Source organism: Streptopelia decaocto, assembly GCF_964273445.1.
Source record: "Streptopelia decaocto genome assembly, chromosome: 1".
NCBI lineage: Eukaryota > Metazoa > Chordata > Aves > Columbiformes > Columbidae > Streptopelia > Streptopelia decaocto.
Window position 1 is genome coordinate 170956937 of NC_138663.1, and position 19371 is coordinate 170976307.

Below are 19371 nucleotides of genomic sequence, written 5' to 3' on the forward strand. Positions count from 1 at the left end.
TTTCTCAATGATGTCTTATCTGAACCAAATCATTCATCTTCCAACTGACATTATCTGTATACATGGACATTACTGAAAGTGTTTGAATATCAACGTCACTTACAAATACTTATAATTAACACTTAAATATAAAATTATAATTACAATTGTTAAAATAAGGATGCAGTTCTTATTTGCAAATGGTGAGGATTTGAAGAAATAACTTTTAAATTAACAACTGTCAGTTATTAAAATCTGAAAGAACATGAACTAGTCATCTCATACAAATAAAATCACGTGTTTCAAGAGCTGTTAAAAAGGGATCTGACATTCTTAAATTTAAAAAAAAAAAAGCAATGCGAACAAATTAACATATACAAAACTAAGTGAAGTCAGTTCTGCAAACCTATTATTAAATAAAAGTATGGTTTGTTGGGAATTTTGTGTAACTTGAGCAAAACCAGTTGCTAACAGTTTTTTTGATGCAGAGGGGTATATAAAATTGATATTTTGTCAGTAATGGCAGTGTTTCTATCTGAGCTACCTTTCATTTTACCTCTTAGAATAGATATTCAGGAAAGTAAATGTAACCAGTAGTAGCACAGATCTGGCATTTTTCAGTGAGCAACTTCTATATCTGAATACTTTTATGTATTACATCTTCACAAGAATGGAATACATAAAGTTTCTCATAAGTGAATATAACTGAAACAAAGCTTTCCTTAAGAGATAAATATTTTGGTATGCCTTTTAAGACAGCTTATAGGTATAATATAAGACAATGATATAAAAATTAAACTCTCTAACTTTGTCAAACAAGAGCATGACAATGTTGCGTTTTTCTGTCTATGAGGGAAAAACCCTCACCATCCCAACCCACTCCCCACCTTTTTCTTAATTAAAAAAAAAAAAAGTTTACACATAGTTAAATTTCTACAAATAATATTTTATGTAGTTTATATTATTTCAGTATTTTTCCCAAAGTTTAATAAGAGTCTATTAATATTTGTGACTGCTCAATCTCAGTCTTTATTTAGAAATTCCATTTTTTGACTCTCAGTCAGGGCCCTGTTGGACTGCTGAGCCCATTTAGTTGTTCATCCGTGGAAGAGTACCTAAATTGCTGGAAGCTGTAAGTATTGGAGAGAGAAGCTGAAAGTAAAATTGACAGAAGGTAGAGCACAATATTGGTAGGCAGGTAGTGGAAGTACTAGAGAAAGGTAAACAAAAAATTAAGTAATTTTTAAGGCTGGACAGAAATGACTGTGGAGAAAGAAGAGATGAAATAGAAAAAGTCTTAAGTAATTGTCTAAATGACTGTAGAGGATGAAAGGTGAGAAAGTGAGAAGAAAAGATCAGTTGAACAGAATACTTAAAACACAAACTCCCTGTTAGTTTAAGTGGTTCCAAGGGCATAGGACATAGGATGAACTCATGTTATTAATAAGGGTAGTAAATTCTGGAAAAAATGAGGAAGACTGAAGGGAAGATAAAGCATTTGTCAATAATCTAACTGAATAGAGCTTATGTTAGATAATTAACTGATGAAGAACAATAAATAAGAACAATTCTAACTGAGAGTATTTTGAACTTAATCAAAACAAAAGTCTTGCCTTGTATATTTTATTAGTAGCCTGGAAAAATCATAGTCTGAACAAACACTTCATTCTCTCACCCTACTTGTACTTTTTTTTCTATCAGCTAATAATAATAATAATAATAATAATAAAAAATATTCTCTATAGTAGCAGTTTAGTATAGCACAGTGGTTCCTTCTTTTTGTCCTTCTGTTTGTGAAGAGCTGTTTGATTTGTCTGAGGTCACATGATAATCTGGTAGATAATATTTTGTTTATTGAGGCTGGTAATATTCTTAAGATGCTGTTGTGGTTTAACATGGCAGGCAGCTAAATATCACACACACCCATTTGCTCACCCCCCTCCCCAGTGGGATGGGGGAAAGAATCACAAAAAAAGAAACAGCTAAACCTTGTGGCTTAAGATAAAGGCTCAAAGGCTGAATTTTTTCATCAGCACTTTTGGGCTCTTCTTAAAACATTCATTTTTTGATGACAGCATGGTGTTCTTAACACTGAAAATTAGCCTGTACAAAGTTGCTGAGGTGGATTTTTTTTTATTTTCTTAATGTGACATGCACTCTGGTTTGCTATTTCATAAAGAAACATTTGAGATTATTGGGGTTTTTTTGTGATGTTGATAGATTTTGTGAGCTTTTTAGTTTTCTCATCCTGTAGTATTACTCTTTAGTAAAGTTGTTATAATCTTGTGAAAGGCGGGGGAATTGGACTAGATGATCTTTCAAGGTTCATTCCAATCCCTATCATGTTGTGATTTTGTGTTTCCTTCTTTCTGTCCTAACTAAGGCATTTAAAGCTAAAAGGTGTTCTAGACTGAACAATGCCCGAATGTTTGAAATTCTCACAATAAATTGTGGTTTTGCACTTGCCAACTAAGAAAGATTATGGAAAAAGCCCTTCTGGAGTCTGTTGTATTCACTGATTGCAGGTTTTCGAGGTACACAAGTGCTAAAAAGGATTCTGAAAAACTCAGGGAATTTTCAGGTGAAGTTGTGCTGGAGTTCCTTCAACATGCGCTCAACAAGCATCTCACAGCATGTGTGGTTCAGGTTGCCAGCACTTAAAAAAACCTCCCAATATATGCAAGCAGAAAGTGTTATTTTTCATTTTGCTAATAGGTCTTAAGTACCCATATGTTCCTTTCATGAACTGCTAGAAAATAGCTGGTATTTGCTGGCTGAAGCTCTGTTAGCTAATTCCTATTTTAACAAGCTGCTGACTGAATTTAAAGTGTTGATTATGCAGACAGAGCATTTGTGATGAAAACGATGTAGCTCCTGAATAGTATGAGTAGAAGACTTTTTAACTGGGCTTTCTTAGAAAATAAATATAAGATTAACTTATTGTATTCTACTAAGCTTGTTACTTGCCCGTTTGCAGGATAATAATTTAAAATGTGCTTGGCCTTCAGGGCTTGCATTTGAATAGTCATTTAATGACTTACTAAGTGATAGATATACTGATGAGTTTTAAGGGTGGAAATTTTTTTTTATAAATGGCAAGCATGAAAGAGGGCAAAATTTGTGGCAAACACTGTCTGGTCATTCAAGAACAAAATAGACTAAGCTCATTTCAGCCCAATCTATCTTTATAGGACTAGTATAAATTCTGTCAGGGTACTTGTCTTTCTCTGACCTGAAAAGTGCGGCCCGTTTTGAATAGCCAAGAAGAGGCATAATTAGTACCTTATCTGTTCAAATGTAGACTGACTTGGACCTAAGTTCTCAATTAGCAAACAATATGAACCCATTCAGAATTGCTGTTGTTGTCACTTCTGAATTCCCCAGGGGAAGGGAAGAAATGTGTCTGTTTAACCTTAGCAACCTCGTTTATTAAGCACTGATTTATTTCTTGTAAATTATGTGTCATTCTACTTCTTCAGCAATAAAAGCAGTCTGCGTAGGGCTACAATCAAAGGCAGGGGGATGGGGGGTGGGGGGGAAATGAAAGAAAAAAGCTGAAATATCTACCCACCACCCATACTAATGAGTGTAGCTCCATCTTTATAATTTTATGTGAAAACATTTGTTGATCATCCAAAGATATGAAACCAAATTTGGATTTCTGATCAACATGGTTGGCAGTCCGGGTTGGATAGGATCACACAAGTGGATTATGTCACACAGAATTAACGTGTTTGTTTCATGCTTTTGGAGGAGTTTGCAAGAGGCAGCTAGCATAAACTACTTACTGTATAACAAGATTGAATATAACAGAATTAAGGAAATTTTCCTTTCTAAATCACCAATTCAGAACTGTTTCTGTTGAGGAATTATGGTTAATAAAATTCTGCCAGTTCAATTTCCTATAGATAAGCTCACACATATTGTAACCTTACCAGCATACAAATGGCAATATTGATTAATTTAAACCAGCTGATGGTTTCTTGGGATCCAATTTAATGCTGCACAATTGAAGTTACTGTGGGTAATAATTTTAAAAGGAGACACATTCTAGTAAGTTAGTACCTGTATATAGCATAGTATAGATGGTGGAGTGAGATACAAGGTAACTGAGTTGGTTTTCTGTAAAATTATCTGCAGGCCACCATCAATAATTCAGGCTTCCAGCTACTTTAAAGTCATGCTGTGAAGCCTGGCAATTACTGTGATAGAAAGATGGACCATCCTCTTACTTTCCCTCTGGACCTTTGTACAATGACTGTAGGAGAGTATGTGGAACACTTTTGGACAAAAATGAATTCAAAAGTAAATCACTAGTATATGTCAAAAGGCAATACTATTTTTCTGAACTATATTATACTTTACCAAGAGTCAACAAAAATACTGAAGTTGTTTGTTTTATTTTTTGTTTGTTTGTTTGTTTAAAGATAATTGCATTTCATTTCAATAGCTGATTTTTAATTAATATTCTCCCCTCCTCCCAGTACAAGGAGTACAGATTGTGTTATCTTACAGATCTATTAATATTATTCTTAGAATATAGTACCTACTGAATTTAAACCTCATATAATGAAACTGTTGTATTATTACTGTGAATTAACAAAATATTCTCTTTAATATTTATCTTTCAATAGAATATGTATAAAAAAGATTGGTTTGAATGAATTGATAATGTCACCTGAGATGCTGGACTAAAATATGTTCCCTGATGTTCCTCTTGTATTGAGTATATAAGCCATTTTTAATGTACCTAGTTTAAGTAAAAACATAATCAGCTTCCTCTGTAAAATCCTTCACTTTCAGCAGCAGAAGATAAATGAAATCCTATAGCTTTCATTTGAAATAGTCTCATGACAATTTTGTAAAAGAAAAGGGTATTGTCTTTGTCATGAATTATTTTGAAACAATAGCATTAGTTTCCTCAAGGGCTAGTACTTGCTGACACATTTTCTTATTTTCAGTAAAAGTCTGAACGAGAAATACTGAACAGAGTAAATCTCAACTAAGAATATACAGAGAAATATATTGAAAAAATATATTTGTGGTTTTTTCCTGTTTCTTTTTTCTTTCCTCTTTTTTTCTTTTTTTTTTTTTTTTTTTTTTTTTTTTTAATTTTAGACATCACTATCCTTATAGGCTAAATACACTTTGTATTAATGAGCCTTTTGGTTAAAAAGCATGCAGTTTATCATAGCGGAATATTCCAAATCATTACAAATTAAGCCAATAAGAGCTTTATTTTTGTTTCCCAAATGGTAGAAAATAAATGTGAATTTGAATAAGTGACTTGAGTAGGCACTCTTAGAATCACTCGAAATATAGGATTGTTTTTTCCATTATTTATTTTGTGTGCTAATATTAATATTTAAGAAAAATAAATAGTTTGTTTAATCTATAAAATAATTTTACTCTAAAATGCTTAAAATTTAAAGAGCCCAATCATAGTTTAATAATGAAAACATAGCTATACTATTAACCTTAACATGAATACACTGATTTCTGTTAGTTGTTCATATTTATATTTTTAGTAACTTTATCGAAGAATACAGAATTTGATTACTCTATGTCTGTGCCAAAAAAAAAAAAAAACAACAACAAAAAAAATCATTTCAGTGCTACAAGACTTAAAATTCTACTTATCCCTCTGAAGGCGATAAGATTTTTCCATCTTGTACATGTAGTTATGGGAACTGGGAAGGATACATTGATTACTTGCAGCAGTTTCTAGCAGCCTGTGATGAAGTCTAGACAACTGGCCACATCTTATCAACATGGAGTTTCTCTTGTGTTTTACAGACTGTCGGGAGCCAGCCACCCCTTGCCACCCCACTGCGACATGGATTCATGTAGCTCTGAGGAATTCTACCAGGCTGTTCACCACGCGGAACAAACCTTCAGGAAAATGGAGAGCTACCTGAAGCAACAGCAGCTCTGTGATGTTATCCTGATTGCTGGGAATCGCAAGATACCTGCACATAGGTACGATATAGACATAAGATATTGAAACTATGAAAGTAAATGTTTTGGGAATGCTTATTTCCTAGAAATGCTCTTCTGTGGGTCCTTATGCCTGCTTCCCTCTTGCTTTAAACATCACAAATGTGAGTAGCTGCCAAAGATGATATCTGAAGGCTGGGCCTTTGAATGTGTTTTTTCTTTTTTGTACATGTTTCAAAAGTTCAAGTAGCACTCAACTAGCAGGCATTTTATTGTGAGTGTACCAAACATTTCTCTCTGCTGTGACTCTGTTCATATGTAAGGAGAATGGAAACTTCTGAAATATGATGTTGTACAGCTACACTACACAGAATATCTTTTCTAGCCTAAGATCATGGTATTCTGATCAATCCGTCATACAGAGTCTCTCAGACACTTATAGTGGAATGATACTGAACACTATAAGATTCTCTGGTGTTAAAGCACCCAGTATAAATGAAACTAATCTTGATTTTGGATTTAATTAGAACTTAAAATAGTTATTCTTCATTGAAATTTTGCTCTTGATTTAGTGCATACAAATAAAAAATCCATTCCTAGTGTTTAGATTAAAATACAGCAAATACTTTTGAGTTTCCAGGTTAGCAAGTCTTTTTGCATTTGAACTCTATATAAGGCTGTAAAGGGTGCCCTATTACCTGCTTGTGCCCTGGTTTCTCTGCTGAGGTACTAAATCCAGAACAGGGCTATGGCTCCCCAACAAGAAAACTGAAACACAGCAAATGTATTTCTGAGTTACTAAATTAACTTTCTGGTGTAGAGGAATACTATAAGGTCGTCTTGGCAGCTTGGACATTGCAAAGTTTTTCTGCCATAAGTGAAGATGGACATGGAGACTATTCTTTTTTTTTCTGTTTTAGAGAAAAGTTGTATATTCTATATTTCGATTCAAATTCCAATAATAATAGTAAATGTGTAATATGCAAGACTGCAAATCCAAACCCGTTGTTCAAATACTAATAAGTAAAACCAGGCAGAAACTTTCATTACAATATTGAAATTGCTCCCATCATTATAACAAATGAAAAAATAACTCCACTTAAGAAGCAGTAACAGCTAGATTGATCTAGGTAGTTTGCAGCACATGTGAAGCGGAGTAATTTTGGTTTCAGATTAGTAGCTGTATAGAAATCTTTCTCTTATTTCAGCATTTTTCGTTCTTAAGACTTTGTTTCTACTCTCCTGTCTTCTAAGAGCTGCTGTTTTTGGTATTCCTCCCTTGCCTTGATGTACTCGGGTTCTCAGATGCCAGCAAAGTCCCCAGCAATTTCTACCCACTGACTTGGCAACTGACACAACTTCTGTGTTCCAGGGTTTTTGCCACTGTTAAATGTATTATGCATCTGGCACTTTATGCACCCCTGGTAGTTGTGTAGATCTCCCAAATTAGAAGGGAAATCATAAAACATAATCACTGAGCTCTAGCTCCCCACTTGGAGGCACCATGCCAAACTCTCAATCTTATTAGAGCTGCTTTTCACTGTTCGGGTGACTCAAACAGCTTTGAAATTATAATGTGCTTAAGACCTTTGTTGTCTCCCAAACATTGTGTTTGTGTAACCTAATCTTCCACTAAATAGGTTGCAGGTGTAATATTTCAAAAGAAAGAATAGCAAAAGGAAGTATAAACCAACCAAGTATTGTAATGATGAACAAGCAACCAAAAAGGATACTGAGAAAACAGACATCTGCAGCAGGCATTTCCAAGGTGCAAAGCAGCTGACATTTTAATTAGTTTGAAACATTAAGTAAACCTCAGGGTTTTTTTTTTTTGTTTGTTTGTTTAATAACTGTAACATCTATAGATAACAATCAAATGCAAAAATGCAAAATAACTTAAAGAGAGAAAAATGCTAAAATAGTAATTTCCCTTCCCTTCAGTTCAGCTGTTGCACTATTAGCAGATCATCCTAATTTTAAAATGTTATGAACATGGAGTTTGTAGTTTCTCCACTTACTCTGGAGATTCATGCTATGTATATTTTTCTCATTTTCTGTACCTCTCATCTAGAATATAACCTCTTTAAGACAAGAAACATATTGTAACTTCACAATGCCTGGAACAGAAAGAACTCAGGCATTGCTGCTACAAAACAAACAATTGAATAAACCCAACCCACTAAAATTAACTCTTCTTTCTTCTATCCAGCTTACAATCAGCCACATGCAGTTGTACCTAGAAATCTAACTAATCTGAAGGTAGTAAATGTCACGTGAAGCACAAAAACATGGAAGTAAATTTTATTCAGAACTATAGTGACATGATCAAAGCAAGGTAGAAGAAAATTCTTAATCAGGCGATAAAATGAAATTAAATATATTTCTTTGCCACAAATAATTTTGTTGTTTTGAGTGAAGACAACTCACTTGAGTTGCACTGTTTTTAAGTACAATAACCAAAATACCATATTCTACAGCTGCTGAATAAATATAAAAAATGCTGCAAAGAAAACAGCCAAAGTCAATGCAAATAATAATTTGGACTGGAGAGTACATTAAAACTTCTAGCCAGGATTGTATAAATATACACAGCTCTAAATTCAGACTAAGGTTTAAACCATAAGTTGGATTTTGACTAAGAATGTGCTTGAAGCAATATAGGAAGTCAGTGTTGGAGTTAAAAAAAAAAAAAAAGTTATATAAGAAGAGAGTTTATCTATCCCTATTCAAGAAATACAAAAAAGCTCCTGTATAACAGAGACTGAATTACAATAAACCAGAAAATTCATTACAAGCAGAAAATGCAAAAATATAGGAGGTAAGTTACATCTGCAACTTGCAATTCTGACTTTCATTGCATTTGTTACGAACTGAAGATTGTGAATGAAAAGAAACTGAGAAGTCTACTTTTGTTGTTGTTATTTTAATATTGTCAAGTATAGCTGAGTTTATAATGAGAAATCTGAGTTCTTTATTTGCTGTTTTCACTTAACATCAACGAAACACGGGCATTATGGTTCATTGTGATATTCAAGTTAAGGGTAAGGGAGGATTCTTTCTGTGATGGAAAAGGTAGCACAAAATGAATAGAAAATTACCAGGTAGGTATAAAACAGATACATTCTTTAGTCTCCCCATGTCCAGATGGGAAGGGGGAGTGATAGAGCAGCTGACATACAGCATCCTGATAAAAGCTGGAAGACCACACATCCAGATAAATTTGATAAAATCTTTCAGCAAAGTATAATTTACGTTCCCTTTTTTAGGTGACAGAGGCCATCATTTTCAATGTATTTTGTACTATAAAAAAGGTGCATTTTAAGAAAAAAACAGTATCAATAAGATGAAAAAAATGAACAGAGCTAAAAGGAGAGATGAAAGGATAAAGAGCCAGGCAGAGAAGGAAAGATAGTGTAAAGGTATGGGTGAAAGAAACAGAGTGCACAATATGTGGTCCTAAGACTCAGCTTATTTTCTTGAATCAGTCAGTAACAGATGCTCGTGTATAAACAGTACAACTGCCCTGTGTTCACTCCCGGATATCTGTAATTAGGGTTCGAGGAACTTCCTGAGTCAAACATTGCATCTAAACTGTGGTATTTAACACAACCTACTGTCCATGAGTTTAAAAACAAATTATTCAAGTAATATGGTTAGGACAGAACAACAACAACAACAACAACAACAAATCCTGCTGTCAGAAAGAACGTAGCAAGGCAATTTAGATAAGCTTTTAATATTAACCTGGATTTTTTTTTTTTCCTTTTAAGAAGAAAGAGTAATAGATAAAGAATATTTCCTGATCCTGAGAATGGGATTAATATTTTAAAGGCAAGTTCTGTTATCTCCACAAGGAACTCTTCTGGTTTTATTTGTACCTTTTGAGTATATACCACTTAAAAATTTTGCACATGCAGAAATTAGCCTTGAGTTTTGAAGATCATTTCTGATAATTTAAAGTTGGTTATCCAGATGAGTTTTGGTTTTGACATGGCCATATGTCTAATCTTGTAATCAACAGAGATCTATAGCTTAAGTTACATAGACAACTGTGTCTGATTGTGGTGTGTTGACTTTGGTTGGTCACCAGGTGCCCATGAAGCTGCTCTGTCATTCCCTGTCCTCAGCAGGACAAGGGGAGAAAATAAGATGGAAACATTCATGGTTCAAGATAAAGGTAGGGGGATCACTCACCAATTACCCTCAGAGGCAAACCAAACTTGACTTGGGAGAAATTAATTTAATGTAATACCAGTTAATAACAGAGTAGGATAGTTAGAAATAAAAACAACAATAAAAACACATTCGCCCAACACTCTCTTCTTATCAGGCTCAGCTTCTCTCCTAACTCTTCTACCTCCTCCCCCCAAGAAGCACAAGGGGACAGGAGATTGAAGTTGGGTTCAGTTCATCACATGTTGTTTCTGCTGCTCCTTCCTCTTCACACTCTTGCCCTGTGGGATATCTCCCACATGTCTGAGACTAGGGCAAAACTCAGAATCAAGAAGAAAAGGAGTTGTTCATGATCAAACTAGAGACAATGGGCAGAAGAGACAATAGGCAGAATAGACAATGAATGACTGTACATACTCTTCACAGGCAATAGAAATGAGTAGCAGATGCTTTATTAGTTCCCAATATTCTTTCACCAAAAGTAGTTTTTGAATTCCACATCTTGAAACATAGAGAGTATAAACACTTCAACATCCACTGGTGAATTTTGTCTCAGCATCTTCCAAAACAGAGCTGGTACCTCCCTACTATTGTACATAACATTCCTCCCCTGACTATACTGTTGTTCCATAGAAATTGAGTACAATTTTTGTTTTGAAAGAAGATAAACCAAATGTGAATCCTGGAGAGACTGCATAAAGGAACATGAACACTCTTTTTAATCTGGTTTTTATTGTGTTGTCACTTTGGAAATTCCTGAAAGTGTCTCTGATCTTCAAATTAGTGAATGGAATGAAAAGTAGCTATACTAATCCACAGGAGAAGGAGGGAAAACAGTCTGTGAACAATGTCTGTTGGTACAAAGTAAAACAAAAGCTTGCAATATATAAGTGGTCAATGGAATATTTTTGTTCTCTGAGACAAGATACACAACATGATTAGAGGATCTTTTTAGAATTTTATGGACAAGAATAATTTATGATATATCTTGTGTCTTTGCATACTTGCAAATTCAGAAAACAGAGACAGTTATAGCAGTGATAAAGCCAATTAACATGTCGGTGTCCTGACTGCAAAGAAAGAAAGGTAGATGGCAAAGGATTCAAGATTTGAAATGCTGACTAGATGACAGCTGGAGGTAGAAGGTTTATGTAGTGGCAAATTCTTCAACAGAGAATGGATAGTACACATTTCATGCTGTTCTTAAGTGAAGTGTAATAGGGTCTAAAGAACATAGTTAACAGATAAGAAAATAGAAATGAAAATGTTGCAAAACAAATAAATTACCATTGTTAAAACATAGAATGGATTAATACCTCAAGGTATGAATAGCTTTTACAGCAAACACTATGTACTTACTTTTGCACAGTCTGTTAGGGAGTATAGAGCAATAAGATTTAGGTTTGTGCTGTATTACTGAATCTGAGTTGAAAATGACACCGTTTTGTATTTCATGTGTATTAAAGCCAATTGTAGTAGTGTGTATGCAAAAGACTGAATGAAAAAAAAGGAAATACATGGCATATCTGATTCTGAATTATGGTCAACATGAAAGTCAGTGATCCCAATTAACTACAAATTAGAATTCTGAGATTGGAAATGCCAATTTAAAGTTGGCAGGCAATATTTGGTCTCAAAAAAATATTGGCATCTGGACAATTTTTCTAAGGATCTTTGGTACTGAGCAGGAAATAGTCTGTGTACTAGATTAACTTTACTGTTAACTATATTTTTGCAAAGCTCTTATAGCTTTTTCTGTATTTCGTAAGCTGGTGAGGAAGAGTACCACAGTTATCAGGAAGGGCACTCACTACCTGGTGTAATCCAAAACAGTTGACCTGTTCCACAGCTTGCTCCTTTTTTGTATTTGACTCAAAAAAGATGGCAGTCTTGATTGTACAGGCAGTGTTTGCCTACTTTTTTTCCTGTATTTTTTCAAGTTCATGCTTGGATATACCTTAGTGCTGTAAGTCCTAAAATTTAAGAAATCATGAAGTCTTCTCTATATGTACAGTAAATGTTTGCTTGCTATAAGAAGAGCTGTGGAGCACCACTACCAGTAAAAACACTCAATGTCAGCTCGTGTCCTCTACAGAGCAACAAATCATATTTAAAAGCAATGAATGTTCAGCTCCTTTATGAAGTAGCATAATGTGTGTGGAAAAAAGTTGCGGCATGTCTATGAGCTTTCAGTCCAAGTAACATCTGAGATTCTATTCACTTGGCAGTAAAATATCATTAGAACTTGCTTAAAGAATATAAGTGATCAAGGTTTATTTCTTTTGATTGTTTGTTTCTTTAAATTTCTAAATGCACCAACAGGGTTAAGAGAATTCTGTAATCAAAGGTATATGTGAAAATGGTTGTGAAAATTGCAAGGAAACATTCTGTAATAGAAGAAACCAAAATCTGATATCATAGGACAAAAAAAGGTCACAACAGGAATCAGTTATATGCTATATTATAAAAGAAACCAGAAATATATCGGGCTGAATTTAGTTTTAGTAAAGGTAGAGAAGTCCCTCAATCTGGAGAAAATCTTTTGGGGTCCATGAACTCATTTTAGCAATGAGTTACCTTCTATGATTTTCAAGGAAGAAAGAGTTTATTGTGTATTCTCACTGCCAGATCAGTAGTTGAAAAAAGGTGTCATCGTGAAACACCTGACCTTTCTTGATGAATAGGTCAACATGCCTTTAAACCAAGATTTAGAGCTGTTTAGAGACTTCTGAGCTACAAAAGCAGCAGATCATTACAGATTAATTGATCCCTTTGATTTCTTACTTTTCATTTTCTATCTAAACACTGGTACACAATTAAGATTTGCAAAAGGTGTCACCTTTCACAATTAAGTTCCTTTCAGTTCAATTTAGCTTTTGAAGCATTTGGCAAGGAAAAAGTTTGTGTCATCAAATAGGTTAACTTTTTGGTTATATCCAGTTGAGGAAGTAGCTGATTCATTATTTCTAGTAACTGTTGATTAACATAAACCTCCCCTTCCTTTATCACTCTGTTGAAAAACTTGTATTGCTTGTTTAGGTGAGCTGCTACTTCTCAGAATCTTTCTGTTCACTTAAGCCTTCTTCTTTAACAGGTGATGCAAACTGGTAGGAATAAACCTTAAAATAAAATGGGTAGCGAGGACCTTATATCTGCATTACACATTTTTCAGGGTTTTTCACTTCACAATGGGTCTTGTCTGGTCCTGTTGACTGAATACTCATTTGCAGCTGGAATCCATTAGATGGCTTCTTTGAGTTTCCTCACCCAGAATAATCCATGAGACAAAATGCAGAAAATCACAGATATTTGTAGAAATTTGTGAAAGAGATATAATCCTTCTGTTATTTACTTTCTATACTCCTTTTTCCTTTTCTTTTCCTTTTCCTTTTTCTTTTTCTTTTTCTTTTTCTTTTTCTTTTTCTTTTTCTTTTTCTTTTTCTTTTTCTTTTTCTTTTTCTTTTTCTTTTTCTTTTTCTTTTTCTTTTTCTTTTTCTTTTTCTTTTTCTTTTTCTTTTTCTTTTTCTTTTTCTTTTGAGTTGAGAATACATGGATAAGAAGATTATATAAAAATGTTTGAACATAAATGATCTAAATTACAAACATCAGATAATACAGTTTAAAATATTTCAATTTATCATTGACTGGTCTATTAGAACTTCTGTTCATTCATTTGTCCACTGGTATTGATGCAGCAACCAGTTTTGGCTTTGTTTTTATCAAGTGACCAAAATGAAGACTCACAGTTGATTTTAAATGGTGGTTAATAAATCTGAAGCAATAGGTGATGCAAAATGCTCTCAAATGGAAATCTTCATCAGAAACCTAAATTACATCTCTGCTAGCTGTGAGAGATTGTATCTCATAGAAAATAATAATTTTGTTGTGGTTTTGCTTGTTTGTTGTTTGTTTTGTTTTTGTGTTTACTGGTCTGTTGGGTTTTTTTGTTTGTTTTTTTTTGTTCGTGTTTTTTAATTCAAATCAAGCATTTAATAACAGTGAATCCAGTCACTTTTAAATAAGCGGTCAGAACAAGTATTTGAGGAAGCGTCACGAGATTTTTAGTTTTTTGGAATTCTACAGTTATCTTGGTTGACTAAAGACATACTTGTGATACTCAGTTGAGATAATAAATAGAACACACATAAAAGTAAATGTTCCTCAGTGATAAAATAGATACATAAATAATGATTTGGATGTCTCTAAAGGTAGCAATGAAGTATATTTCTAAATTAATCTTTTTGTAGACAACTTTTGTTTTTATTAAATACATGAACATAAATTTGAACTGTTTGTGAATTAGGATCTTTACTTCTGAAGTTTGTTTTTGCTAGAGTTTAACACAACATGAGAAGTGGTAGATCTATGGCACCTAATTAGTCATTGTCCATCATTCGTGTCAGAGTAAACTTCATATATCTGTTCTCGAGCTGTCCTACTTGCAGGAAAATATGGTGGCTTAAAGCACTGTGAAATTATGAAGCCAATTCAAACTGTCATATTTCACTTTGCTATTGGGATGAGCTAAGAGAGTGAAAGCAATCAATTACCTCACTGGCTTATAAGCAGTAACTTGTTTATTGTTTGCATTTGGTTTGTTTTGTTGGTGCGGGTTTATTGTTGTTGTTTTTTTGTTCATTTGTTTGTGTTTGGTTTTACTTTATCTAAATCAGATCCCTACAGAAGCCATTCATATTTTGTAAGAATTTTGAGATTATTTTCTTTTGTAAATGTTTCTTAACAAAAACATTACATTAGACAATGATTTTCTTCGTTTTTTTTTAGTGAATAGTATGTTAAGCTATTAACAGTTTTATAGAAGGTTGAAGGATTGTGTAAAGTTTACAAAAATAGGCCTTTAAGAGCAATGAAGAGTACCTCTAGAGTATGAAATGTGTTTCAGTAATAAGTAGTCTTTGATACTGAGAGGTTATCTGGTTAATAATTGGGACTTTTGCATGACTTGAAAATTAGCAGAAAGACTGAGCACTAATTTCTATGTCTGTTCTACAGTCATATGCAAATGTGCCACTTGGTTCACATCACAGAAAGCAAAACCAAATTAGAATTAAATGTCATGATGTATTTTGTTGCCTACTTGCATTGATAATATATTGCTCCTGTTAATTTATAATTACTATGAAAAGATTTTTTTAATTCTTTGAATATATATACAAAACTTATAATACATAAATCAGTGTAAATGACACCAGTTTCTAACTTTTTTGCAGACTTGTCCTCAGTTCTGTCTCTGACTACTTTGCTGCCATGTTTACAAGTGATGTTTGTGAAGCCAAGCAAGAAGAGATCAAAATGGAAGGCATAGACCCCAATGCACTGTGGGATCTTGTTCAGTTTGCATACACAGGTATTGTACTGCATGCATTATACTTTGTATAAAGAAATATGTTGGTAGTGTTGTTTGCTGAATACCAATGGATTATATTTATTTTCTAAATATATTTTATTTTTAGTCTCAATCAAAACAGTTATTTACCATTTCTAGGGCTCAATTCAGATTGTTATCTTTTGTTTTGAAACTGTTAAATATTTCAGGCTTGGTGGGTACAAGAAGACAGTCTAGGAAACAATATATATTTATTGGTTTTCAAATAATTAGACTTCCCTATATGCATGCGATTCAAGTTACATGAGGTCATTGAAGGAACAGCTGTATTTTTTTGAAGAATAGCCCTATGTTGCTATCTTAGTCAAATTTCAGTTTAAATAATTACATAAATATTTTAAAATTTTTAATAATAAAACATTTGAGCTGGACTTCGTCACTTTCATTTCCTGTTATAGGCTCTTACTCTGTTGTGTAAATTTATGAATGGCTCATAAAGCAGAGTTAATAACTCAGAACTTCCTTCTGAATAGTTATTATATTTTAATGCGTAATAGATTTGGCTTTTATCCATCTTAAACAAGCTGTTATGCATGATGTATCTGAAGTGCATTAATATGAAACAATACTAAAGTTACAAAATAAATTAATTAAAATAAATGACAATAATAAGATTTGCACTCTGAATTTGTCTCCCTTTGCCTATAAATCACAAAAGTATAAAATATATGCTGTTTTATATTCTCTTTCCTAAAAGACATAGTCATATGTTTAAATTAACAAGATTTTATCATAATGTTTCCAATGAATATTTGAATTTAGCTTCAATTTAAATGGATAGCCCATACCCTGTAGTTTTAATCCTCTCTAAATACACATATATTAATTTAATCGCAAGTTGCTGTTTGCTTTGATATATTTAATCAGGATATTTGCTATTTATTTTATGACATAATAACTCTACTGTCTTAACAGGAAACAGAAACTGCAAATAAACATAATTAAAGTTAAAAAGTGTAATTCCAATGTTTTCTAGTTTACCTCATATGAATTTGAATCTGTAATGTTCTTTCTTTTAAACTGTCATATGAGGCCCAAACTACCTTAAAAATGGTAACATTATGCGACATCATAAAGTCACCTTGAAGAATTAGAAACTTAAGATGACAACAAAGGGCTCTAATTTCTGTTACGCGCAGTGATAATCCATCGTTATCCTTTTAGTTCTAACACATTTTGGAGACCAATAAAGCTTAAAAAATGCCTTATTAAGTTTATACTTGGAAAAGAAATTTCACAAATACTTGCTGATAGCAGAAGAGGAAACAAAAGTACATTTAGCATGCTAAAGAGAACACATGCTGGATGTGATGAACCATTCTGTTTGGATTACTTTGTCTTGTATTTCTGTTCCATAAGGGTCTTTGTCCTGACTTTTTTGATTTACCCAGATTTATTCTCACCTTGTGTCTTTATCTCTTGAAATTCATGTTACTTTGTTTCTTTCTCTATTCCTTTTCTCCATATCAGATGTCTTATGAAACTCCTAAATTTCCTAGCTACAGTTATGATAGTAAATTTCCTGTTTCCATCCTTGTGCAGAGGGCAAGAGCATTCAATGCTGCTATGGACAATTCAGTGATAACTCACAGGTCACCAGAGAATTCTTAGAACATGGGCCCAAGCTTGTTCAGTTTATTGAAATTAAACATTCTTTACTCCTTGGTTAATCATTCTGTTTTCCCATGTTCTTTGCCAGATCAAAACCTGTCCCTTTAAACCTTTTTTTTAAATTTTCCTTTCCCTATCTTTTCGACCATCTCTCATGATTTATCTATCTTCCTAATTTCTTATCTCTTTTCTTGCCCTCTGATTCTATATTTACCACCAGTCTAGTTCATGCCCCCTTTTCCTTTGAGTCAGTTCACTTTCTTCAGTAGAACACTGAAAAGTAAAGGAAACAGGCACTATTCTGATACCGAACCATGTAGCAACCGGCAGAAATTCCTGTTCAGCCTTTTATTCTGTAAGCTGGAGCATAGATAGTCTAGACAGAATATCTGGAGAATCTGTCTGCCAAATTCCATTTACTGACCTCATAATGTATGAAAAAGTTTTCAGCAACTCATGTCTGTGCCTTGTTTAGCTCTTTATTCTTTTACCACAGAAACAGCAGAACATTCTGACAATGGACAGTTATTCACTCTTCCATTTTCTTTCTCCTGCCACTGCCTTCTAGCTCAAGGAGATTAAAATAAATACAGAAATTCACATATAGTTGCTGCTGTTAGAGATAAATTTTCCCTGGAGACAAGTGAACATTTCAGGAAAATACAGTTGAACATGGGCTTGTTTGCAAAAACTTAGAAGTTAAGAGTATTATACTGCAAATATTTTTAGATGTGATTTTAAAAAGGAAACAATTTCCACTTTATATTAACTCTAATTCAGTCAGGTTTAGAATTTTTGGCATCTAGTGAAATTGTTAATTTTTTTACTATGAATCGTACATGTTAAGTAATAGTTCAAAAATGTAAAATATGCATAAGTATTACTATAGATAAATGTATCCTTTACGAATACCAGACCCTTCTGTTGCAGCAATAAGATCAAATACTGTTGCAAAACATCAGAATTGAAGTTGAGACATGGGGAAATTTTGTACATGAGAGACCTGAATAAAAATAGGTATATTTATCTGAAAGGAGAGTTGTTAACATCTCCCCTATCCATTGGTACAAAAAAAAAAAAAAAAAAAAAAAAAAAAGGAATAATATTGGTTTGGTAACTAGTTACACATTGCTTTGTGTATCTTCAGTCTTTCCTTTTAGCTCCTGTTAGTTAAAATAGTTCTTATCTGTCCTTCCAGAAATATCCTTATGCTTCCAAAAGGACATGATTTTCTGGACAGAATTTCTGAAGTCTTTCTTCAGTGCCAGATATTCTGTCTAGACTGTCTGTGCTCCGGATTACAGATTAAAAGGAAAGGCTTTTGGACTTTTTTCTTTTTTGTTTGTTTGTTTTGTTTTGTTAAAGAAAGTCACAGTAATTAATTATATTATGAAAGGCTTTATACAAAGGTAAATTGTTCTAAATAATTGGAAAGGTAGAATTACAAGGTGACCAGTAAAGCATCAGTTCTTGTACAGATGTCCATCAAAGAGTAGTAACAGGAAGACAGAAAATTAGACTACCAGAAATACTGATTTAAAGATAGTAAAAAGTGCTAAAGTTTTGTGAAGAGGCAGCATGACCAATTATAAAGTGATGTGATAGATGTACCCATAAAACACAATTTGATTAAAGCTGAAAAAAATGAGATGTGTAAAAATATGTACTATAAACTCTATGTTAGATGAACTTTGGGGTTCTTTTGGAAGTGGTTTTTGTTTTGTATATAAATATTATAACTGAATGACTTAAATTTGTGAATCAATTAATAAAATAGTGGCTGCATATTGTTTTATCTGAAGTAAGTTCTGTAATTACATAAGCTAAATTAGAATGTAATTACAAGTTGTGTTATTCAAATGATATATATATGATGTAGATTTATGAGTGAATACAGCATCAAAATCATATGCTTCTTGTAGTTGCATAGATTCACATGGGTAAACCACAAAGGTTTTCCCACTGTTTTTATGTGAAAGATATATTTGGCCAGTAAAAAATACACAATTTCAACACAAGGTAGGGGTTTAATCTCTCCACACGTTGCTGCATTTGGCTGGGTTATTTGAATAAACAAAGGATGATTCATCTGTGAGATAACAGAACTATAACTTAAACGGAAACAAATCTTCCTCTTTTGCATGTCAGTTAAATGTTTAATGTGAGCCAGCTGAGAAACTCTGAAGCCAACGCTTTTATGCAATGGCTGAAGTATGTTTCATTTTTCAAGCAGCAAGACTACTAATGGCAGAAAATCTAGGATT

The 19371-nt window shown here is 33.2% G+C and overlaps 1 protein-coding gene across 2 annotated transcripts in view; it reads left to right on the plus strand.

The window, feature by feature from the left end:
• Positions 1 to 19371, plus strand: part of KLHL1 (kelch like family member 1) — a gene marked incomplete at both ends in the record, with an annotated part of 209563 nt that overhangs the window by 56520 nt on the left and 133672 nt on the right. Inside the window, 2 exons of one of the 2 annotated variants that reach the window (XM_082060226.1) lie at positions 5776 to 5958; positions 15321 to 15457. In XM_082060226.1, the coding sequence (XP_081916352.1) occupies positions 5776 to 5958; positions 15321 to 15457 (320 nt within the window). The remainder of the gene's footprint in view (positions 1 to 5775; positions 5959 to 15320; positions 15458 to 19371) is intronic. The other variant, XM_082060227.1, reaches the window with a different exon arrangement.